Source organism: Diachasmimorpha longicaudata, chromosome 8 (assembly GCF_034640455.1).
Source record: "Diachasmimorpha longicaudata isolate KC_UGA_2023 chromosome 8, iyDiaLong2, whole genome shotgun sequence".
Lineage (NCBI taxonomy): Eukaryota > Metazoa > Arthropoda > Insecta > Hymenoptera > Braconidae > Diachasmimorpha > Diachasmimorpha longicaudata.
This window is the reverse complement of record NC_087232.1, coordinates 4,758,935-4,785,325: the sequence shown is the minus strand read 5'-3', so window position 1 is coordinate 4,785,325 and position 26,391 is coordinate 4,758,935. Positions and strand designations below refer to the sequence as shown.

At 37.8% G+C, this 26,391-nt stretch overlaps 2 protein-coding genes across 4 annotated transcripts in view; one reads left to right on the top strand and one right to left on the bottom strand.

Annotated features, from left to right (window-relative positions):
• The window catches only part of LOC135165021 (mediator of RNA polymerase II transcription subunit 20), a 29,448-nt gene that overhangs the window by 2,361 nt on the left and 696 nt on the right, over positions 1-26,391 (bottom strand). The gene's annotated exons all lie outside the window — the stretch shown is intronic.
• On the top strand, positions 1,715-26,252 carry LOC135165009 (facilitated trehalose transporter Tret1-like). Of its 3 annotated transcripts, XR_010299411.1 has the most exons (8): positions 1,715-3,028; positions 15,146-15,247; positions 17,682-17,812; positions 17,921-18,167; positions 18,288-18,825; positions 19,082-19,422; positions 20,016-20,309; positions 20,526-26,252. XR_010299411.1 is itself a non-coding variant. In XM_064125906.1 (7 exons), the coding sequence occupies exons 1-7, from the start codon at positions 3,005-3,007 to the stop codon at positions 20,151-20,153; spliced, it is 1,521 nt and encodes a 506-aa protein (XP_063981976.1). In that variant the 5' UTR covers positions 1,715-3,004; the 3' UTR covers positions 20,154-26,252. The 3 variants fall into 3 exon arrangements, 2 of the variants coding, with proteins under 2 accessions (XP_063981976.1, XP_063981977.1); XM_064125906.1 differs by having other exon boundaries at positions 20,016-26,252; XM_064125907.1 differs by lacking the exon at positions 1,715-3,028 and adding an exon at positions 9,636-10,156 and having other exon boundaries at positions 20,016-26,252.

The window sequence follows — 26,391 nt, the reverse complement described above, 5'->3', positions numbered from 1 at the left end:
TAATCGATCATTAGGATGATTGAGAATGGATGAATCTATTTGCATAATAAACAAAAATTTCAGCTATAACATTCGCCTTTCAATGGAATTAATTCAATAGCATTATTTGTTATCGTTCCGTAATAATTTAAATTTAGAAAGAGTCAGGGATTTGGCTCAGATCGGTGTGACGTATCGACCCCACAGGCGAGGGGTTGAGGGTCAAATTGAAGAGACGAGTGGACTGATCGTTCCTCTTATTTTTCCGAATTGACTCCTCTTGACCCCTCAAGCTCTCTCATTAATTGCGAGGAAAATGCATCCGTGAAATTGCGAGGAAAATGTATCCGTGAAATTGCAAGGAAAAGGCATCCGTGAAATCGCTCGATTCACCGGTAACCGGTCTCAATAGGATCGTTTTCCAATACAATTGAAATATTTTTGAATACGTATGGTTGGAGAAGTATTGTTGGGAACAATGAAGAAAGGAAATATTACAGGGTATGTATGTGTGCATTATTGTGCACACCCGAAGGGGAGGCGTTTTGTCGACAGCCTCCTGTTGGGAAAGGCACTCGCTGCAATTATTGATGAACGACCGGTAACCTCTTCCTGCCCAGTGCCAATGTCATTATCATTACCAATGAATAATATACATAATAATACGGCGAGAATGATATGAGCGATGAAATATCAATAGATATCGTGATCGAAATGTCCTCAGAGATGCAACTGGGTAATTGGGTTTATATACAAATGACTACGGGCATTGTTGCTAATAAATTAGAAATTTGCTTCTGAGTGGGCTCTTTTTTGTCAATTGGTATTCCATAATTCTGTTCATTCAAATTATAATTTTTTTCGTATTATTTCCTTTCAAAGAACATTCAGCAAAAATTACGGAACGTTTACGCATTTTTTCACTGAACGTTTCATACTTTTTCTGGATATTTTGGACTTTTTCCTGGACGTTCAATGAAAAAAGTGCGTCACTCCTCCGTCATTTTTACCGAATATTCTTTTAACTGTCAAATTACGAAACAGTTGCGTATTTTTTCGAGAATTTTTCTCTTCGGGTGCTATCACTTCCCAATTTTCCCTTTTATTTTCAATAAAACCCGCCGCGAGTTCCCCCGAAAAATCGCAAATTCGATCCTCAAAGTGCAGCCAAAAATTTCCAAAAGTGCGTGCGCAAAATTTCATTTTCACACATCGATAACACAATACATCATTACAAACCGACCAAACAATTTACCTTCATTTACACCTCGGAAACACCTAAGAATGAAGTCGGCTTGAATCACTTCACCCCTTGGCCCCTGAATTCCCAAACTACTTAAAAAAAACTCTAAAAGTAATTCCACAAGAAAACAAAAATCATCGAAAAGTTTTTTTTTCTCTCAGGGAACTCCAAAAACTAATTCTCAACCCAAGAAGTTAATATATTTTTCTTATTACATCGAGAGTTTATTCACTCGAAAATTTGTGAAAAGTAGAGTAACCGGCGGGGGGGGGGGGGGAGAAGGTGGGATACACCAGCGTGGTGGGGTGCGAGGGGTGGTGAGGGGGTAGGGTAAGCTTCGGGGATGGGATAAAGCGAGGGGATAGGTGAAATGAGTGCAAGGGGTAGTATTGCGCAGGGTGTTGCGCATTGCCAGTGGGGTACATAGAGAGAACTTTCGGGGGGAAGTGGTTTTCAGTCACCCGCGGTTCAGCGTGGGGTCCTGATCAAATTATTTCCGCGCAAGACCCCGACCTTCCTCCCGCGGCCACATATTGCGTACTCCTTTTTCTTTTAGTTATTATTATTTGTCCTGTTCACACTCCACCACAGCAAAATGTCAATAAAAGACCAAAACAAAACGTGAATATTGAAAACAAATATATGATAATAATCATTAGATGATAGTGTGAGCACTGATCACTCGAAAATTTGCTCAAACTTATTCCTCGGACTCAATGACAATTTGCTCAGGACTGGGGGGTCATGGAATCGTCTGACAACTGTGAGGGTGAAAATAAATGGTCGGTTATGATAAAAAAAAAATAAAGTGAAGATTGAATAATTATGGTGAGGCCCGAACTCGAGATGTTTTCATAAACATCGTAATGTCTCGTTTGTCCCCGTCCGAGGCAATGAAATCTGATTGGACCCGAGGGATCATCGCTCCAAGCGCATCAAGCGAAGGTATCAGAAGCCTGGAAGAGTAACCCAGCGTCATGTTTTCGAGGGCAAATCTTATTTCTCTGATATTATGTTGCCGTTTGTGAGAGACTGATCTTTGATGCAAATTATCCTCTCATCTGTCGATGAGAAATTGATGAATTTATGGAAAAATGAATTGAGTGTTAACTGGTACACGGTCTTCAGGGAGGATTGAAATTGTCAATATGAAGAGGCTGAATGAAGACATCATCCCATCAGTTCGTGGTAATAGCGATGGTTCAACAGACATGCAGTTGCAAGTCTTCGATTACATAAATTAAATAGGGTCACACATTATCATCTTGAGTATTGAGAGCATAAGAAATTGAAATTTGAGGCTATTTTTATCACTGACTTTGGTTGATGTATTATCGTGATTTACTGATTGTGTTCAATGCATTCAACCCCTTCTCTTGGACTTAATTGAACCCGATGCACCACGATACTGACCATTAGATGCATTGACGGATTATGATAAAGCCGAGACCTCGAGGATTTGAGCACGAACACTGACTAGGTCTCGTGTACATACGTGGTTATATTAATATTCCAGGTGATATCGTTGGACTGGATGGAATTAAATATTTAATGGGTGAATTACTCATCAATCATTTGTACGGAGATAAAGAAACTCGACAATAATTCAGGTTTATGGAGGGATTTTGATGATATTTATGGACGACAATAATTAAATAAGACCGATGATGAGGCTCGGATGAGTTATAGAATGACTGGATGATCTGGAGAATGGCAAACACTAGATTTTCAGGGGAACAAGCACCTTTGGAAATTGGAGGAAGAGGTTGAACGTCTGGAGAGATGTCCGTACATCATAAATATTATGTGAGTAGACATTGAGATGGAAATAAGCAAATTAATGATGAGGTCAATTCGAAGAAATTTTTCTACTCAAAACTGGTTAAGACTTCGGCCTTTTTAGATGTTTAGGAGCGAGTGGGGTAAAATGGGCGTAAATCCCGGTTTCTAAGGTTCAACATGAGACTGACTGGCTCACATCGTATTGTCCAATATCATTGTATTGAAAAATTGATTTTTAGAGCAAAGTTGCACTTATGTTAATTATATTCCCGGAATTACAACAAATTCATTCACATTCAGAACTTTCCCAGCAATCAATGTCACGCAAAAAAAAAATTTCCGCAACTATAAACAATTCCAAGAATCTCTTTATTCACAAAAACTATTGACACACAATGATGTGAACAATGTAATTATAAACCTGCCACTTATTTCCCATTTTTTTCAATTTTTTCTCCGGCAATTCAATGTACAAATTTGTTTATTGAAAGTGCTTAAATGTATAGAATTTCCATTACCAGAAACATATCAATTTCATCGCAGCTTCATCAATCTCGTAAAAAAAAACCCCATAATATTTCTCTCCCGAATGTCCCGCAATCCCAGAAATGTAAAAATTTCACTCGTTTTTATTCCCTCGGGCGAACAATAAAATGCGGACAATGCGCGAATAACACATCCCCCGAAAATTAACGCAGTATTCTGCGGCCTCAGACGAACATCCCACCGAGTGGGTGGAATGGTCGGGGGTGGGAGAGGCCCGAAGGGAGGCAGGGAGAGGTCCGAGTGTATGGCACACGGGATGATTCAGTTTTGGGCTGGACGGGACCGGTTATTGTTCGAAAACGACCGAGGCCAGGTCTACATGATAGATAAGCGACACGCGAGAGAGAGGGAGAGAGAGCGAGAGAGACAGCGATGAAGGGGGGTGGGAGAGAGGGAGGGGGAGGGGAGAAACCGTAGCCGAAATATACATCATTCCAGCGTCGAGAGGCATCTCCACCTCACTTTCACAAACTCCGAGTACTTACTTTAGATATCGACCGAATCTCTCTTCGGATGTTCTTCCCTCAACTTGCCCTACTATCACACACGTCGAATCCCATCACCAAATGGAGAATATTAAATTAAATCGCATGTCTCAGTGGATGTGTTCAATTCATGGGACGCCCGCGAAACTGGATGAATAATTTCAATTGAATGTTCAGGGTGAGAGGGGGAAAGGGGGGGGGGAATCCTCTTATTGATGAGGCTAATTAATTTCCTTTCAGCATATCCAACTGCACTCCATCATCCTCGACTCGGCAAAAGTGGAGTAGAACGAGGAATTTTTTTTTATTGTTAATAAATGGAAAACAACGGAACTAATTTATTTTTATTATTAATGAATGTTGTAATTAATGTTGTTTGTGTGGGAGTTTTAGAATTTTTGTTTTGATAGCACTGAAAATATTGTGAATCGGGTGACTTAAAAAATTGTATCGATGTCCGTTTGATGGAGTTGAAAGACGAAGGTGAGAGTAATAGTTGTCCATTGGGAGGATAATGTTTTTTTTTAATTGCAAAAATGATTGGTCGGGCCAATATGCTGTAAATTAATTTTATCGTAGATTAAAATATTCGGTTCAATAATATTTTTGTATTTTTGCGATGATTTATAGAAATTGGGAATTTATCGAAAATTTTCTGATGTAAATTTTCTACGACTTCTCCGAGTGTTTCAAACTCCTTCAATCACGCGTGAAAAAGTTTTTCCGATACTACTCTATGGAAGTTTGTGAATAATATAGATAACGGGGTTCGTTCATTTGATTTAAACAAGAATTTTCACAATCAGTGGAAGACAATTGATGAAAGTGGTGAATGATTGCTTCGTGGAATGTTAGATGAAGGCAAAGGCAATTGACCACTTGTTTTTCTTTATTCTGAGGTATTTTATGAAGCTTCAAAGTGAAAATACTGACCATTGGACGAGGCCTGCTTTGTCCTAGTCCTCCCTATCCAATTTTTCCTGCAATAACATTCAAGTATTTCAGAGATATTTTCTGTCCTGCCATCGCTGGAATTCTTAGCTGGGGAAATAAACCACGCGAGGGACATTAAAAATAAAAAAAAAAACGTAAAAAATACAGTCAGGATGAGGGAAAGGGACAGAAAAATGGGCAAAGGGGGGTGAGAAAGGGGTAACTGGTGGCGAAGCCTGGGGTACTGGGCTCTATCCATTGCCAAAACCCGCGACCTAGATACTGATCGACCCAGCCGACATACTGTAGGGGGCCTCATCCTATACGCTGTAGGCAGTTTATAGTTAGAGAATTGTAGAGGAACATAGTGACGTGTGTGTGTGTGTGTGAATTTGACAAAAATAATATTAACAATTTTATGAATAGGACATGACCCTTACTTGTGAATACGAATGATCTTCACACTTGATTACACAGAGGTAACCGCAAAGATCATTGGAAATGGCACAGACCACGACCACAAATGATTACTAACTACTAAAAGGATTGTCGACATCTCTTGTAGGGATTCTTCTCATCGTAAAAATCACACAACATGATTTCTCATATTCAATGTTTGTTGAAGTTTGCGAGTGTACGGGTATTAGTGGAACAGAAGGAGGACTAAGTGAAGATCCTCCGAGAGTTGGACAAATAATTCATGTTTTTAAGGACTCGTGAATAGTTTCAGCTGATAAACCTGGGAAACACCGAGTGAACTTGGACAATGGAAGATTTCAAGAGTTGGAACATTGAAATTGTTCTTTACAGACTCATGAATCCCCTCGTGGATTTTTTGCGATAAAATATTGAACATTTCGTGTTTATTTCAGCCCCAGATTGGTAATTTTATGGGGAAATTGTCGTAGCACATTGTCTTCTGCTAATTGGTGTGAACTGGCTGATCGAGTAATTTTGGAAAAAAGTTGTCCTTTGCTGCCCAAAAAATTTACCAATCGTTATCATCTTGATTGATCATCTCCTGCTCCTCGTAAAACTTCCACACCACACACCCACAGTATCAATCCTAATAAAACCGAAAAAAAGGTGAGGATTTTCCGAGAGTTGTACAAATAATTCGTGCTCTCGAGTTCAGCTGATAACCCTGGTAAGCTCCAACTGAATCTGGACAATAGAATATCTCAAGATCCACTAGAGCATTGAAACTATTTTTTACAACCGATGTTTCACATTTATTTCAAGAGATCACCTATGACCGAGCTCTCGACCAAGTTGTCTCCCTTCCATTACAATTTCACCCCCTCGTTCTGTACTTATCCAAGGGTTTTTCTTCTTCGCAGTCCAGTGCAGTCTCGTTGGACCCGGATAAGCGACTCCACAAAGGAGTGCCACGAACAGGATCGATCTCGTCGACGTGACCTCATCCCTCTTTTTTTTTTCCCTCCTCGAACTTCTCATCATTCTCTGATGATGCTTGAACTTCATACGATGTTACTTACAGCGTCAACTGTTAAAAGCAATTTAGGTAACGAGAGTCAAGGAATTTTGTGAAAGATCATGGTAGTGCGAAGTGCATTGTTCTGGCTCTTGGTAGGTTGCCAGTTTGGAGAGCCACTGGTACACATTACCAAAACTAGCTAGTACCACCAGGTCTTCTCGGACTTATTAATTACCTTTTGGCCATTTCGAATTGTGTGCCTCGAGTGTTCCTTTGTTATGCATTCATATCCAAAGTCCGACATTTATCACTGGGTGAAACATATTTCAAAGAGTTCCATAAAGTTGACACAATTACTCCTGCAGAACAGAGACAAAAAGTGGTTCTTGTTTTCCATGATTTAATGAATGCGTTTATCATCTGGAATATCTACTCCCTTCTCCGGATGACGAACACATTCCATTAGCAGATGCACATCATTTGACAAATGGAGAGAAAACAGAAATTCATCTTGACATATTTTTTAAATGGAACAGCTACCTGCGTTGAAGCCATGTAATCCTAAGGGAATTGTCGAGAGTGGAAGATAACTCGTGATGCTGAACTGCCAAATGACACCTGATGGCTGCTGCATACGCGTAAAATATCATTCCTGTCATGTTGGCAGATATTTAGGGGATCGTGACTATTCACCTACTCCACGATAACTTTTAACGTGATTATTAGTTATGACCCTCACGACTCCTTTTTTATAATCGTTGTGAAACGGTATTATCATTCCTATTGAGGACTGTGATTATTATGATGACCGTTTCTTTGAAACCCTTTCGATTTACCCTTTCAATTGATCTGCGATAAAAAATGGGACGAAGGCGCAGATAAATCAGCTTAAATCCATGGAAATTCTTCCGTATATCCACAGGAAAAAAGGAGCTCAATGCATTTATCCATCTGCCTCACATCCACGGTAGAAATTATCTTAAATCCACAGACAATTGTCCCGTATATCACTGCGATCTTTACCACAGGGCGAAATGAACGAATTAATAATAATAATTATTATAACAATTTCCCCAAAATTTAGACGTTTTTTTTTCTGAAACAACTTGACACTTTTACAAATAAAGACACAAAGTTCTCAGAGACGACCATCAAGATGATCGTGCCTCACTTTAACAATATTAATAGCGCTGAGCAGACAATTTGTTAAAAAATTTCGAGGAAACCGGAGTCTTCTGTTACCTCCTAACACCATAACACTTGATGGTCTTGTGGAAATAAAGACGATGGAAGACAAAGAGATGCTTCTTTTCTTCTGGTATTTGAAACTTTTCGTAAAACTGTAGTAAGACAATTCTCGAGGTCTTAGAGTCATTGTTACCCTCGTTATCAAAGATGTTACATATGATTAATGATGTTAATGATAATGTTGATAAAAAAATTCGATGACAGCGAAATTTGGGGAAATTGTTTATCAATGACCGTGGAATCGGTATATCAACGAGCGATCCCTCGATTTGAGGTGAATTTCGTGGATACCTCGTCGACCCTTGGGGTCTGGGCCTCCTTAGCGGCTGTACCGAAGGCTTTCGAGTGCTTGCAATCACAGGTCTCCGTGCGGTTTCGTAATAACTCCAAACCGACGAATTGGAGTTCTCTCTATGTAGCTGAAAAAGTTACCTCTTTCGCTCCATATACCACAATTCCAGTGTATCAAATTTAGAGGAAAAGAGCCTCTAAGTGGTCTGTTGGAGTCTAAAGAGTCATAAATATCGAGGTAATTCCATAATTACAGGGGCCTCAGGGCAGTTTGCCCTGTGGCTGGAGGATTAGATCGCTTAATTCGTCTAAATTGCACGAGTTACCACTTTTTTTTTATCGTCGAAGAATAAATACTGAAACCACCCACAAACAAAAACGATTGAAAATCCCTGACAACCCGAGAGGATGAAATTTGCGGTTGTCGAGGAGTCTGGATGGGTCTAGGGGCATCTAAGGATATGTATGAAAAATTCAGGGGGTGGGGGGAGTCCAGATGTGTAGGAAGTCTAGAAATATTTATGAAGACTTAGGGGTTGTCTAGGGTCATGTAAAACCCCAGTGCGTCTGAAATTTACGGATATCTAGGGGAATCTACCGATCTGTCTGTGAATGCAGGAGAATCCAGACATATCTAGGGAATCCAGGGCAATTTAAGGGTGTCTGGAGAATGTAGGTCACCCGTGTCGATCTGGAGATTCTGTTTAGGGCATGAAACAATGTCTAGTAGAATTTAAAAATTTGTAGAAAGATCTGGGGGATGTTGAGGAAGATGTACAAATGTTTGGGAGACATCCTGGTGCGAAGCGAGGCATCGCCGACCGTCGGCCAGGGGTAGGCTCATTGTCGGCCATTCGAGGATCTAAATATTGTTAGGGGTAGTTAGATAATCATAATAAAATTCTAGTTGAAATTCAAGGTAAAGTCCCACTAATTTCTTCGTGCTGATTGCCCCCGCGAAAATCCACCCAGACGATGCGAACACCACGGAATAGAGTCATCTACCCTGATGGCCATTACAGGGCTCCCCGAAAATAGCCCCTATTTTTCTCACATGTGCAGTCGCACAACCTTACCCACCTTTAACCGGCGCCCTAAAATTATTTTAAGCTCTCCACTCGGTGTATTATCAACGGTGAAAAAATAATCCAATTAAACTTTCCAAAAGCTCTTTGAAATCCCTACATGAAAATTTGATTGTCCACACCTCAAACACAACCGTCTACATAAACATAATTGCACAGGCATTAAAAAGGTCCAACAACCAGAAGAACAAATCAAATATACTGATGCCTTGAAGATGTCACGAAGGTAGAAAACGCCTCTTGGCCAGCACTTACGTAGATGACATGAAAAAAAAATTTATGATTGAAAGTCGTCGGCGTTGAGAGTATTTCCTCGAAAAAAAAAAAAAAGTCAATGAAGGCCTCTTTGAGCGGATGAATTTAAATACTTGGGGCTCTCATGTGTCAAATCTCTTTATTTAATTCTCGGTTCCTCGCTTTTTTCTCCCAAATGTCCACAGGCAATTGAGTGCCCGAAGGCGTTCAGATGCATCCATCTGTATTAAGGCATTACATGGGGCCACAGCCACACAGATCCAATGTAAATGTGTGCGGTGAGTGCCCCATGTATCCACAATCCTCTCAAACGATTCCTCGTCGTGAACGAGTGCAGAGGCCTCTATCAGCATCAGTGTGGCGATGGTCACCAAACAGTCGAGTTGGGCTCGCTTTTCAACAATAATAAACTGGTCCAGCAATCGGACTGAGTGAGAGTACCACGTGCTTACCCCGACTTATCCCACGTTCCTTGAATCAATGAGCAGAGTAATGACTTACCATGACATATGGACAATTAAATTCAACTTGACACTCGGCTGTGTCTCGTCATTACTGTTAAATTCATCACAATTGAGTGCTAATTGAGTTCTTGGGTCCCCTTAAACGGTCCCCGGTTGGTAGACGCGAATGATTTGTTTGTAATGTCAGTGGTGATCAGTAAAATCAACGTAATGAGTCATTAAAAAACTCAGGGAAATATTCCAGACCGGGAGGAGCCGGAGGAATGTGGAGTTTTCACTGATCTTTTTTTTACTCGAAATTCTTGAGAAGAGAGTCCGGGTGTGCGAGGGACTCGGGTACACGTGCGTGTCATGCCGTCCGGTGTCAAATTATCATCACTATCTTTTGGCGTAATATACATAAAGTGGTATGTATTACATCAACGATTATCACATTTTTTTTAACGTCACATATTTTTTGTTTTTCTCCCGCGGACGAAAATTGTCTGTGAAAGGTTTTTCAGAATTTTTCATAAGAATGATCGAAAGATCTTCAGAAGATCCCTGGTGAGCTAAAAAGATTTTTTGGAATGTTCTCGGAAGATGATAGTTTGTTCTGAAATTCAATTTTGAAAAATATTTCGAAAAGTCTCTCTTCTGAACGTACCTCCAAACAAAAATTTGAAGTCACGAGGGAGATTTTACGAAGACCTTCGACGGTTCTTCTGAAGATTTCTGAAAGGTCTTCGAATCAGATCGATATGTGAGGATGATCGATTTCCTTAGACATAATTTTCCTTAATACCACTCCTCAACCCCTATCGCATTTGCTGAGAGACAAGGGAATACCTCACTCGAGGACAACCCTTGGCCAGGTACATTCGTTCCTCTCACGAAACTCCCACTTGACAATGAAACTGTCAGATTAAAGTGTCAGAAAATTTGGCGCGGCAGCCGACAAACGAACTTAGATCCCCCACACGCTAATCTGACAGCCCACCACCCCGCCCTAGCTGTCAGTCTTCTTCACATAATTATGTTCCCATAGATAGTCGCTAATCACTTAAATGACTAAATAATCGTAAATACCCAGAAGCTTGAGGGCAAATGGAACTCGAGTGAAAGCTCTGATGTTCGATTGCAAAATAGGAAAAACATTTTGCTGGAGAAAAATAGTCAAAGGACTTGGATATCCTTGAGGAAAGGGAAAAATGACAATTTCGTAACCTCTCATTATGGAAATCCGTTCACCCGTTCGCTTCGTGATTTGATATGAAAAACTAATGACTAATCCGACACATCGTGATAAGATATGAATAGAAATTATTAGAGCTCTAGTGTAAAAATTAAAGTTACCAGCTATATATAAGGAGATAAGCTATTTTGAATTTTCTCATGGAATAGGTTTTTTTTCCGGTGTCCCGAGCATATATCAGACATTCCAGAGACTTTCAGATTATCCCTGTCACAGTCTGAGCTATAATATCCTGTAATTTAAACCGTTAGCAGCGTTTCTTCATGTCCAGTCCCCGATTTCATATTTTTTTTGTACATTTTCACAATTTGATAAATACATTTTTCAGCATTTTATCTCGTAAAAATAAACAGTAGAAATGATTTATCACGAGTTTTAATCAGTTGTTTCGGTAACTCCTGTGATAATGAGCTACAATATAAATAGATTCACAAATACTCGAGAGAATGAGAAAATGAAAATCGGAAACAATAGCAGAAATGAGGGGTCACGTCTGCTGAGTAAACGGAGATAAAAAAAAAATTTGCAAAATCATTGAAAACTCGTGCATAGATGTGTATTATTTGCCCATAGTATATGGAGCACGTGACATTTTGAGGCGAGTCGTTGGGTTCATTGTTCGTTATTCAGATGACAATAGAATCAGATGTTTTGTGGACGGTATAATAGTGCGCGTGGCCTACACGTTAATGAAAGGGTTTGCACCTTTTCACGATGGAGAATGCAGTTCACAGGGGTATCTGTGGATCACTGATTTTTTCTTTTCCAAAGAATAGTCGATCAACTATTCAATATCTGAAGTTATGGGACTTTTCCGAGAGTTGATATCTCAATAAAAAAATTCTCCGCCCTAATCCTCCACGAGGTTCGAGTAATATCACAAGGAATTTCAATTAGAATTGTTCCCTTATACCCCGAATCGGAAATTGAGCTGTATTCGAGTCTCTGAACTTTCAAAACATTCACCTAGTTGGGCCAGTGTCAGAGTTGGAATCAATACCAAAATGATTTCTCAAGTTGGCAGTCAGTTCATCAGAACAGTGTACCAGGAATGGCGATTGTTCCCTCAGCATTCACTATTTTCTTCGATTGATGGGATTCACGATAATGCCCACTTGAGATCGATTTTTATGCGTCTTCTTCTCCCGGAGATGAATAGAACACCAGATAATTCTAGTAAAGACATTCTGAATTTGGAGGCGAGCAGCACTGATAGTAATTTGAACAGAAAAAAAACATGAAATTTAATTGAAAATCTAGTGTAACTTGATGTTCGCTATTCATATTAAATTCTATAATTGAATAAATTAACGAATTCTCCTTTTCTCGTCGCTTATAGTTCCACAACTTCACTGAAATTTCATTCTCACAAACTGCTAATTCCCATTCCTTATCATTATCCTGAAATTAACAGTCAGCTGTCCATGAACTTTATTTTTTTTCCACCAGTGTACCCCAAATTGAGAATTCCGGCATAGTTGAGCCTCCGAACTTCGGAAACACTCACCTAGTTGGCCCCAGTTACAGTTGGAATCAATACCGAAATAATTTCTTCATTTAGAACTCAGTTTTAGAACAATGAGCGAATGGTGGCGATTGTTCCTTCGCCATTCACAATATTTTTCAATTTCATTCGAGATAATGATCACTCGAGACTGATGTTTAAACATCTAGTTGGGGCACGTTATCAGACCTTTCCACGAGTTGATACATCCAATAAAAACTCCACTGTCCTAATCCTCCATGAAGTTGGTGTAACGTCACAGGGAATGCCAATTAGAATTGCTCCTCATCCCCCAAATTAGAATTGAAATTGACGAGTAGTTGAGCTTCCGAACATCGAAAACAGTCGTCCAATTGAATCCAGTGTTTGAGTGTTGCTCAACTTGATACTCAGGGTGTCAGAACAATGGGCTAGAAGTGGTGATTGTTCCCCTCAGCATTCACAATTTTTTTCGATTGATGAGATTCAAGATAATGCCCACTCGAGACTGATGTTTATGCGTCTGCATGTCTCTGAGACCGATCATGTCAGAGAGGAGATGAAGTAGTCTGTCTGGTTTACTCGAAGTCATGGCGCAATCATGACTCCGGCTTTACGACTCCAGCACGCCTAGGATGCTGATTGATAAGTAGTTTCAGATGGTACCATACACTGGAAATATGTAAACGTTCAACTACATTTATGCCGTTCCCATCTCATATGGCCGTAAATCAGTGGAAAGTGTCGTGCAATCCTTTCTCAATCTCCTTCGAATGACGGATTAAATTCTCCAATAACATTTCATCAGTAATCTTCGAGCCATTGTCAGAAACATTCTTCGTGGAAAGGTGTGCACATGACGTAATAGTCTCAAATATTGTATAATTGCAATTCCATATGGAAAAATTCCTCTAAAATTTCAATTTAAGTTCTCGAATTGTCTCCTCCATATTTAAATGCCTGGACTCGTTCCCAAAACGTTTCAGTGCTATTTTATGACTCGTGAATGAGGTTTCGGTTCTGAAAATCTTCGGGGAGAGAAAAATTATTGAAATATCACGTGTCTGTTCCATAATCTGTCAGTCAAAATAATATTCGGTAAAAATTAGGGAACAGTCACACACTTTTTCAGTGAATTTTTCCCTGTTGACAAATGACGGTAGAACCTCTTCCACCACGAAAGATGCGAAATTTATTCCCCAAAATGCATTAAAAAAATCTGTAAAGTCACTTATCTAAAATTTAAAATTTCTTTTTCTTTCTTTCAAGACCTCTTTCCTCTCCGCATGACAAATTGAAATCCGATCGCGCCTCAATCATTGTGTAGGTGGATCGAATGGATAAACCCCAGCTACCGGTAGTATTTCAATGAACCGGCGCATTAACTCCGTTGTTTCCAAATGATAAACTCCCCGATGCATTTCATTAATGAACACTGCCAACGATCGGGAATTCCCACTACAATGCATTCGATTCATCAAGACACATCCGTTGTCACACCAAACAGGAGGAGTATTTTTCAAAAATACCGGTGAAAGTAAATAAAATACCCGAAATTCTCCCGAGAGTGAACCTACACCATCTTTCACTCTGTCTCAGTGTACATACAACAGCATTTGACCTCTTGAAACGCAATACGAAAATAAATCGAGAGACGGTGTTGGATGCTCTTTGTAAATGATTAGTATAGACAGTCACCGTAGTTAATGACTATTAATAATCAAGATTGATGAAGCGGTTGATAGAATTGACTTCTTCAACATATTTATTGATTCACCTTCCCCAGAGGTCTTCAACAAACTAATCATAAATCAAGAAAACTTGTAAAAAATAGAGACTCAGGCAACACAATGGTGAAGTCCCTGGAAATTCCATTTTGTGAATTCAAGTGACTGGTTAATGAGACAGAAGAAAGACTCGAGGAAAATATAATCCAAATGATCAGCCCCTTGTGATCATTCAAGAAATACGGAAGGAGCTGAGAGGAAGCGAGAAAAACGTACTCTAATACAGAATCGTGCTTGGTTTCGCATCTCGATCATTATCCATGTGGAAGCGTTTCCTCCTTGACTCAACGTTTCACCATTTTCTACTTCCCCTTTGAAACGATCCACCGAGTTTCCTGCATCCAACCCAGTGATGACAGGGGTGAGGATTACCCTTTCTCTACGCCATCCGTTTTCAGATGATATTTTGTTAAATCGATTCCGGGCTCTTCATCATCAGCTTCATTCGTTGTTTCGAGTTGTTTTTACGTTTATCGAAAAATTGCTTGAGGCAAGATGTTGGATATTCTGGTGGGATGTTTTACGAACCCTCATTTTTTTCGGTGGTTTCGGGATTATTATTTGGAAAAATGCCTTTGGAGAAGAGTTATTCCAACATCTGTCATGTTATCGTTACATTAGATAACGGAAGGACATTTAAAAAAAATAAATATTCCAAAGTTACTAGACTTTTCTGACATTACTATTATTTGCAAATATGTCCAGATGATGATAATCTCCAAAAAATGGCTTGAGGTTGAAAAAGTTCTCATTTTGTCAGTTATCCACATTCTTCGAGAATGATAGTAAATTCCCAGATGATCAGGAATGATGAATTACGTGCAAAGGACATGTAGATGATCACCTGAGAAATTTCTCGAATGTCAATCTGAAAAAATACTTATTGTTCCAGGTGACAACAGTACCGGAGGAGGCTGAGAACGGATTCAGAATGCCACGAGCCTCAATGGTACACATGACATCCACTGCAACGCGGCCTCAACACCTGTCCCAGGTAATTAATAACACAATGACTAGGCTCTAGGGAACTGTATAATTTTTCGTGCAACGAAAGTGACCCAGTTACCCCGAAATTGATCGTCGATGTGTGCTACGAGAATTTCTCCCATCGAACTCAATCATATTCCAACTTCGAGACCTCGTCCTCTCCACCTTTTTCCACCGTTCGCTCTCTGGCTTTAGGCCATATCGAAATGCACACTGCGGCTCCTCTGCTAGTGAGTTAATTGAGTGGTATCTCAGTGTTGAAGAAGAGCGTTATATCCCCCATCTCTTTCAGACCACCAACGTTTTCTTTGAATTTTTTTCTCCCATTTTTTTTTTCCTTTTTTTCCTTTTTACGTTGAAACTCGACCAAACCTTGCGATGCAGGAGTGCCTCTCCACTATTCTTCGCCTGCATTAACATAATCCTCACTGTGAGTTTTTTAAAACATTGTTCATTCCTATATTTTACTCCCATTATGCGTAATACCATTAGACTTGCCAAGATGCGACTTCAATACTTTGATATCACGAGGCAGAGGGAGAAAGAAAGAGAGAAAATTACAACTTCATCTGTACAAATTAAACTTGTCACATTATTGATACCCTCGTGCCAATAATGATTTTAATTCTCGAATAGCTCGAGGGGTTTTCGCTCCAGAGAGAAAAAATATATGTCCGAGAAACTTAAAGTGAGAAAAACGATAATCCCCCGCTGGAAAAAAAATAAAACCCAAACGAATTAATTTTCCAATAATCGACGAGAATAATAATAGATAAATTTAATAACGAAATGGTAGAATTCTATTTCCAACGAGTAATCATGAAACCGATTCCAGTCGAACGGACAGTAATTGAACCAATAATCTTTGGAACAATCGTACGGGCTTGGTTCCAGTAAATTGTCGAGCCTGAATAGATGATGGAGGTTCATTCTTGTCGAAATGTCAATTTTCCATGAAATAAAAAAAGTCAAATAACAAGCTCGCGATAGTAGTGAAAATTCCCCAAAATCTCGAGTTATATCGCATAAATGTGAACGATCATACGGACCTTGATAAGAATCCAAGCCGATTACCGGCCCCTTTCAATGTTCAATTACATTTTATGATTATTCTTCAGTTTTATTTCATTTTCACTCGAATCTCATCAGCGCAAACTAAGAAGAAAATTAGGTCGTCATTATTCTCTTTCTCGGCGATTATCTTTCATCGTAATTTCAATGCAATTTTCACTGAACAGAAGAAGAGAGAACAATAATAATATCGACAAACCGAGATATAAAATTCAAATTTATGGTGTAATGGAAAGGAATAAAGTCAGATTAAAATCAGTTTTGTGCGTACGTGCGCAAGTTGATTTACTTTACGAGAAAATCGAGCCGTGAAATATAGTCCGCAATGCTGTATTACCCGAGTTATATCGATAGATAGTACGACACGTTCACTTGTGAATCCCTTACGTACACGTGAAATGAAAAATAATAAAAAAATTGGAGATATGGGAGCAATGATATACAAACGTAGGTGGGTCAGTGTTGGTAACATTTGTTCATGGCGCCAGGGTGGGTTATACTCCGCATACTTGCCGCATTTGGACACTGGGGAAGGGGTATGTGGGTGTCTTGGCAGTATTGTGACCCACGCAATACGTTGATTCTCAGTGAGAGAAAAATATGTGTTCAGTATTCTTCAGGAAGCGAGTACACGTCGGTGGCTTTCAATCTGCCAACCCCTTTCACCAGATTGAGCATTGTATAACAGATTGAGCATTGTATCTGATGCAAATATGTACAGGGATGTTACATTGGTCATCACGTTATCATGATGTTCCATTGAAGATTACAATAAATTTTTAATTGGACAAATAATGGGTAATAGTGATTTTTTTCAACTTCTGTTCGATTATATTCAATGGAAATGACTCAAATTTTTATCGATTGACGGTCTCGTAACGGAAGACTATCAATTCTGACTTTGTAAATTTAATTACAAAGTCTCTCCTATTTCCTTCGATAGTCCTCCGTTATAATGTTCTAGATCCTGAATGAAAATCGCAGCAATTTCTCCTGCACAGAGAGACAAATTATTTAACAATTACGTGTTTATTTCGTGATTTGCCAGTCAAAACAATATTCAGTATAAATGATGGAGCATTTTTTCTTAATTCGTTAATTTTTCAAGCATTTTTCTCTCCGGGTGGATAAAATCGAAGAAAAAAGTTCGAAAAATTATAATACTCCTTAACTCATTTAAAAAAATCCTCTTATTTAATAAAGTCAATATATATTTTCCTGATGTATCTTCCTGTCAGTAATTTCTAATCTTCCGTAAGAATATTTCGCCACGAAGAATGGTCTCGTCAAATTACTTATAAATCCGAATGGGTATCCCCACGACGTAAATATCCTGATCTATTCTCATTGATATCCCCTTTTTATCGTAGGTATTAGCAACTCTCGCCCTGTCAATGGGCACATTGTCCTGCGGGCTGGCAAAAGGATACACATCCCCTGCACTGGATTCCATTCTCGACTCACAACCACATCTGTATCCATCACCTCCGAACAATACATGGTAAGACACAGCTAACAGATGATTTAATCGTGAATAATTTCTCACAAATATACCCAGAGGAATTTAAAAATCAAAAACTAAAAAAAAAATATGATTCGAATCACACAGGTGGGCGTTCTCAGTGACGAAGCAGGAAGTCTCATGGGTGGCATCTCTCTCGATGTTGGGTGCATGGTTTGGTGCAATGATTGGAGACTGGATAATGCGACGTGGTCGTCGACTAGCCCTGAGACTTACGTCCTTGCCCTTAGCAGCTGTTTGGTTATTAACTGGTATTGCACCGTGCGTTGAACTTGTATTCACAACGAGTTTTATCGGAGGTCTCTGTTGTGCAGTAATCACAATGGTTGCACAGGTAATATAATCCATAAATTTCAATCAGTAAAATAACCCCACCAAATAATCTGTCACGAATAATCAATGAATTTATGAAATTATTTTTATTAAAATGACACATCATAAATTTCCATCGCAGGTTTACATATCTGAGATCTCCGTACCCGGTATTAGGGGATGTTTATCAGCAATGCTCAAGGTCGTCGGTCATATTGGTGTTTTATCATCCTACATTGCTGGCTCATACCTCAATTGGCGACAGAGTGCATTGGTTGTTGCAATAGCACCGACTATGCTGTTTGTTGGAACTCTTTTTATACCTGAAACCCCCTCATATCTCGTACTCAATGGCAGAGACGAGGAGGCTGCAGGCAGTCTCAAATGGCTACGTGGATCTCATGTTGATATCAAACAGGAATTACAAGTTATCAAGACAAATGTACTTGCTTCACGAGCTAAACAATATGAATTGACATTTCGAAACAGTGTTTTCACACCGAGACTCTACAAACCCATTGCTATAACGTGTGGCCTCATGTTTTTCCAACGTTTTTCTGGGGCTAATGCATTTATATATTATGCAGTTATTGTTTTTAGACAGACACTTGGGGATATGAGTCCACATGGTGCCATGATTGCTGTTGGTTTCGTTCAGCTTCTTGCTTCGTTACTATCAGGTAATTAATTGAATTCAAATTTGCATTTGCCCAGCACATGAAACTAGCCAAACCTCACTTAGCAATATTGTTGGGTTTTTATTTATACAGTTCAATCAATCAAATGTTTATTTTAAAAAGCCCGTCAATCATGAAGACAAATTACTGTTAGAATTGACTCAACGTGAATTGATATTTTTAAAGGCAAATCTCGTCTGGCTCTCGTGGACAGACCAAAACTAATAAAATTAATGAAGTAAATATTTGATTGTTTAAGGCTTTCTCATTGACATCGTTGGACGTCTTCCCTTACTGATAGCAAGTACAGTCTTCATGTCACTGGCATTAGCTGGTTTTGGCAGTTATGCGTATTACAACTCCATGTCACAAAATTTCACCTATAATGATCCAACATTAATGGGAAAACATGATTGGATACCACTGCTGTGTGTACTAGTCTTCACAACAGCGCTTGCATTGGGCATATCGCCAATTTCATGGCTATTGATTGGTGAGCTCTTCCCACTCGAGTATCGTGGCCTTGGCTCCAGCATCAGTACCAGTTTTAGTTACATTTGTGCTTTTTTTGGGATAAAACTGTTCATGGATTTCCAGCAGGTAATCATTCACACATATCCCATGACAATTGTTCCATCATCACTGGTCATATAATTTTTCACATTTCTTTACGTCGATACTGCGAGGTACTTCACAAGACATCACGAGACAATATATTGCAGAGATGACCTCGGATTTGGTTAATACACAATTTTTTTGTCTCTTCTTAGTCCCAAAATCCACAATATGAACTTCGCTTGTCATGAAACATAATTAATTTACCGTAGCCGCGAAGTTAATACTTTTCTTTCGCAATTGCGTTTTGTTTTTTGATAAATTAGTTTTTAGAAGCGGAATTTCTACCCAGTTAATTTTTTTTTTCAATGAAAAATTACACGATAGGTGTAAACCAAAGCCAAGAAATTTTTTAGAATTTAAAAAACATTGTTTCAAAAATTTGGAGAAGAATGATTCCTTAATGAGTAATTAAAATGGAGGTCTATGTCTAAAATTAAGAGGAGACATAAATGTCCTTGTTCTGTTCATTGAGACTGAGATAATCTTTTAAAATTATCGTCTCACGAAATCTTTTCGCGGTATCACTATTCTGTGAAAAATACCATTAACCACTCATTTTGTTTCATCTTCTGCAGTTACTCGGGCTTCACGGTGCATTTTGGTTCTATGCAGCAGTTGCCGTATGTGGTTTATGTTTCGTTGTGTGCTGTGTCCCAGAAACAAAGGGCAAACAACTGGACGAAATGAATCCGGACTATGCACAAGCACGGTAGTACAAGGCCTCCCTCACTGGAGGGCTATCGAATTTAGAAAAATCCAACAAGCCATTACCAAGTGGTGCATATCCAAACGAACACGATCCACGTAAACTCTACAACGTTAATACGGGTAGAATATATCAACGTAGTCGTACACTCCAGGAACACTTGGCAAGTGTATTTCAGTCAAAGCAAGATAATCGTAAAAAATTATCCGATTATTGGAGGATTGTGATGAGAAAAACGAGTCGTATAAGTAATCACATCGGTGATTTTATACAGTCACACAATTTTTTACGAATTCATAGAGAATCACAGAGAACGAATGCTGGAGTTATGTATCAGGACAATAATCAGCATCAATTTGTATGTTCAAATGAATTTCAGATTGAAGACAATTTTAATTCAACCAACTATCTAAAGTCTGGCATAACCCAGGAGACAGACAGTATCAATATGATGTTTAGAAATCAAATGCATCAGTGTAACCAGAACAATTGGTCCAATGAGGCAACATTTTCATATCATCGAAGTATGCATATCGACAAATATCCGAGAAATACAAATACCCAGATAGCATCAGTTGGTGAAAATAGTCTGGATAAATACGATCACGAGCGCCGAAGAAAACGAAGAAGATCAACAGTGCGAAATTCATTACTGAATCATCCATTGAATATCGATCAAAGTCTACACTCGAGCTTATCACAAAGTAGAATTAAGGATTATTATTCCGACTTGGGAACCAGATATTCAGGTAGAAAGTATCCCAGAAGCCTTGAGGATCTCACTGATTTAGAAATGGAGAGAATATTGGAGAGAGATACGACATTTCATCTGCCTATTAGAGCACTGAGATCACAGGAATCTATACTGGAGCGTTATAGAAAACGTTACGAGGAGAGTGCAGACGACAGAGATGAAAATTATTGGAGGTTGTATCAGAGTTTATCTAGATTAGACAAGATGATGCCGCGGGATAAGTATCCACCTGGCAAAGTCCATTATGAGAGAGAATATAAGATATACGGAAGAGATACTGTTGCACTTATTTATTACAAAACGTGCTATTTGTGATGCTTTAATCAATTGTTTACTATTTTAATCGAATCGATTGGAATCAGTATATCGATGATATCGTAGAGTGATGGAGTGAAAATGACATTGAAGACGCTGGACGCTCTGTGTCGAAATGGTTCGTCCATGTTTATTTTCGATAATTGAGCAGAGGATCAGAAAATTATATCGATTATATCATGAATATTAACGCATCGTGCAGTGAAGGTCGAATATTTCCATACATCGTGCCTTGTTGCGATGAAGTAACATGAACAAATTAATCATGACAATATCAGCATTGAAACAAACTCTTTAGGTCTTAATCGGAAACAAATATTGGGAGATGAAAAAACTACTGGAATTTTTATAAATCGGATTTAACTGACAATTAGCTCGCGATAATGGAAAACAGAATTTGTAGGACCTAAACTCCTTTGAATTTTTTAAACATCTCAGTTGCGATTTTCTCGGTTTTATTCAATAAATCTGATAGCGAATTATGACACATCGAAATATTCGATACTTTATTATCTATTAAATAATTTCGGGTAATTTTCTTCCAGTCCCTAATAATGCGAAGTCATATCGTCGATCATTTCGCACCCCGAGGGTATCTACCCTCTTCAAAAGCGATTTTTCATGCTCTCTTGGCTGAAAATTTGTAATATAAAAATTTTACCCACATTCCAGTAGTTTTTTGCACTCCCACAAACTTTTAATATCAAATATCGATACCGCTGGATAGACAATACCGGGGTTAACAAGTTGATACGAAGACACCGAGTAGATGGACATTCTACATTTGACCACAAAGATACGAATCAATGAGTAAAGAATATAGATTTATAATATCACTTATGAGGTCTCAATTAACGATACTAAATCGTATATTTCGTATGGATGTAGATGATCAGTATACAGGCTGCACTAGGGTGGCAATGACGACGAACAGGATGTTAAGTGAATCGTAATTCAATGCATCCGAGGGTTGGACCACGTGAATATTCGTAGGGTAAAGATAAACTGAAGATAATCAGACACATAGACGTGTATATTCGTTTGCTATTTTTAATTCCAATAGCTGTATTAAGGTAAGAACAATAATAACCGACAATACGAATCATTGCCAAATTTGGGAATATTGAATAACTAATATTAACTATGAATAAGTGAGGGTAGTGGAATGGGTGAGTGAATATTAATGCCCTGTACTTATGATATCGTGATACCGTACAGTAGATACTCTCTAAGATTTCAATATTCAGGGGAATGGAATCCACGAATTGAAATCATCGAAGAACCCTCGCTCACACGTCGATAATTTCACCGAAATTTACTTTTGCGAAATATTCATTTACATGAGAAAAGAATTTATTTCTAAAAAAATTGTCCGTTAATGATTTTTCATTTATCTACATTTTTGATTTCCTCGAGAGAAGAATTTTGAGAAATTTTTTTAATGCTCATAATTGTGGAGCTAGTTCTATCAATCTCATTGACATAATTCGAACCTAATGACTTTACTGGAGAAATATAATATTGAAAAAATAAATACCGTCAATGATCATGTCGAGCAGAGGGCACAATAAAAATAAATATATGAATTTCATAAACCTTTTGTGGATATTACAAAAGAAGCGTGGAATCCAAATATTCTTACACATTACTTATACACGATTCGATTGTCAATAGTGGAAGAAATCAACTTCCCCAACTGAGATCTTAGAGAGGCGAAATAACAAGTATTCACTGTATTAAAAATAATTGTCTCGATTAGCTGATGTTCATAAACGATGATCAACTGGTGATTAACTCACAGAGAAAAATGATTTCCTTACTTTTGTGAGAACAATTAATAAATTTAGAATTTAACATAAACCTAGGATAATGACAATAATGAACAACCTTCTTGACTTCGATTATCATAATTATGAAATTAATTTTTTGAGAAAAATTCAACATAGGTTTTTACGAATATATTGGTATCCAAAGTAATGCTCAAAGGCTCTCGTGCCGAAAGATATTTTTTAAGCGATAACTGCTATTGTGAGACGATTATTCCAAAATTATCGACTTGCATCCTAGATTATGACTTTGTGTTCAGCTTTGTTGGCATTTTCATGCTCTTCTAGAGTTATATAAGACATTGAACTATTTTTCATTTCATGTCTTGAAGAGAATAAATTAGTCATTGAGTGATAACACGGTGATTTGTTGATAAAATTTCATGATCTTAAAAATTTATCTCTTAATCTTCAAAGTTACTTCGCAGTCTAGGTCCATCCATTCTTGTACAATAAGAATTGAAACAAGATAGACGGAGCTCACGGGTTGAATGTATGCAACTCCTCTCTTGAGGTTGAATTGGAAAATTAAATAATTTCTTTCTTCTGTATATACTGTTGTACAATTACTTCCTAGATAAACATAAATCTGCACTATGCACTTTTGCGAATTGAACGTGTTTCCGATGGTAAAATGCAAATTTATAGAGGCAGAGTTAATTTAGGCGAATTTTTAACACGATATTCTACAAAAATTAGATTAATTTTTTCACGCCAGTAGGTGCATACGGCATTAATAAATTATTATACGAAATTCTACAGCTATATTGTACATCAGAGCAGACTAAATTTTTTATGTTCCATATTTCGTATTTCATTTAGACGATAGAACGTATGAATATGGATGATTTATTTGTACTTGTTTGTATGAATATTTTAAGTAACTGAGGATTAGAGCTCTCAATTATAAGTAAGAACTTTGACAATAATGAAGATCGATATACACAGAGATGTAAATTTGGAATTGGAAAATTTTGTCAGCATTACCGCAGGTCAATTTAAGGGCCCTCTTCCAGGAGGTCAGCTGACCAGATTTACTTTTATTCGTAACAAATAAAATAATTTTTTTGATTTTTATGCAACCTAAATTCCGACATGCAGTTATGATGCCCACATGTCGGACATTGGGTTTCGGAAAAATAAAAAAATGATTTTGCCTGTCATTAGAAAAGTTAATTGAGTTACTTGACCCCTCTGGAAGACTCCCCTGAATATCATAAAAAGTTTCAACGTTCAAGTCGATTGAGTTATCAGCGAAGTTTGAGAAAATATCGCCGAATCTATGAGGCTGAACGGAATTTTCATATGACCTCTTTTGTAAAGGAAATTCAGAGCTCCAAAAAAGGTCGAAACGAAAATTTTGCTGTATCTCTTTGAGATTCTGGGATTTTTATAAAAAACTGACCGATAATCGTAGACTTGAGCCAGGTCTTTACTGCAATAATTTGCAATGTTGCTTTTGCAATTGCTGAATCATCACTTTCGCAAGTAATTTTCCATTCTCCAAATTTGGAAAGAAAAGTTGGCAAAGGGTCTCCGAGACTGAAGTGTCTGTTCGAACAATTTCTACTGAGGCAACATAGAATCAGCAAATAAACATGCGAATTTGCATTCTTCAGCTTCAAGTACATACGCAGAACGCCGAAACTTATCTAAAACCTGTCGATATCGCATTGTAATATTTGTAACCGTGTGCTAAAAACTCGGAAGAATGTCTCCTGGAATGAATTTCTAAAAATATACTTGAAAAATAAAAAAAAAACATTTGCAAAGCTTCCAGTCGAAGGCATGTGAAAGCATTGTAAACACGAGCGAGAAAGTGCAATTTTTTAAAGAAGTGTAAGTGTCCAGTACTCATTTAAAAAAATATATTGGAGTACCTGACATGTACATTTTATAAAATTTCATGTAATGGAGCTGGAATTACCGAAAATGGATAAATTTTCTAAACAATAAGATGACAATACTTGTAGCTCTGGCTTTAATAGTTTGAATATTTTTGTAATGGAGCATAGATTTAAAATAACGTATGTTCATCTGTATAAATATTCAGTTTTATACTGAAACAGGGACTGTAGATGAAATCATATCTTCGAGGTTTCTGTAGCATACGAGTATTTCTTTGCATTCGTATTTCTAACAGATGAGTCTAAAAAAATTAATAACCAGTACTAAAGGTATAATGATAATTATTTACACGCTTATACATGAACTTTAGCTAAGAGGCCTTGGGAGTGAGGAAAAGAATTATAAAATTCGCAGAAGACAGTCATCCTATGCATGACTGTCTTCTTCTCTTGTCCTCATGCCTTTGACAGAGATCTATCAACTAGAACTTTTCTCAGTTTCCAATTAATTTCCTGACACTGACCTTTTTTGTAGTCAAACAAGCGTTAAATGATGCCCTATTTCACGAATAAAGATCTTTCAAGGGCCACAAAGTGCTCCCCACATTGCAATAAATTTTTTCTGAACACTGAGGCCTCTTAAAATGTCAAAAGAAATCAAACTGAAACACCAAATGGGAATCTAAAAAATTATTTGAGATCTTTTTTCAATAAATATTTGTACAATAAAAGTAGTACCGCCGGTCTAGGTATAAAGACATACGTGATATTTATTTATAGAATTAAAGTAAAGATAATGTTAAGGATTAAGAAGAGAAACAATAAATCGTAAATGCCTGACGATATGTAATGGTAATGAAATCGAGACATGTCTTTGTATTAAACTGAATAACTGTAAATAATTGGATATCTGCTAGCCATTTGTCAATAATGTGTCCAGAAAATGTCGCTGCTCTTCCTTATATTTCGTATGGCGAAGATGTGTCGCTTATTCGGGATTTAACGAGTGCATATTTAAGTTTAAAACGATATGAAGGTACATTACGATAGTTTATCGAACAGGCAGTATTAACGAAGTGTACATTTGTTTACTACTGTTATGGAATAAAGTACATGCGATTCAAGTTTAAATTATTTCAGAACTTTAGTAAGCGATTGTATGCACCTCTACGATTAAACTTAAGGGAAATTTTTGATTGATTTCCAAGTTGAAAATGTTGCGTGTTTGTAGTCCGTGGAAATAAATATACTCATGGTATGTAGAAATATAATGAATATTCCAACTTCAATTTGTGGAGTTTTATTTTTATTCTTTGGGTCAGATAAAATTCTCATTGTTCCCATCTTCAAATACCCGATGGAAAAACTTGAAAATTCCGAAATTGAAAATAGAAATATATATGTGATTTTTATCGATTTTTTGGTGGAATCGTAATAGGTTTATGGAACCTGGCAAATTGATTCTCGGTTGTTATCCATAAAGTCGGAAATTTTTAGTGAACA

Excerpts from the sequence above, each read along its gene's own strand:
- LOC135165009 (XM_064125906.1), top strand. The coding sequence starts at position 3,005 with ATGTCCGTACATCATAAATATTAT. Across the intron at positions 15,248-17,681 it reads GGCCTCAACACCTGTCCCAG|GTATTAGCAACTCTCGCCCT; the intron begins GTAATTAATAAC and ends TTTTTATCGTAG. Across the intron at positions 18,826-19,081 it reads TCTTGCTTCGTTACTATCAG|GCTTTCTCATTGACATCGTT; the intron begins GTAATTAATTGA and ends TGATTGTTTAAG.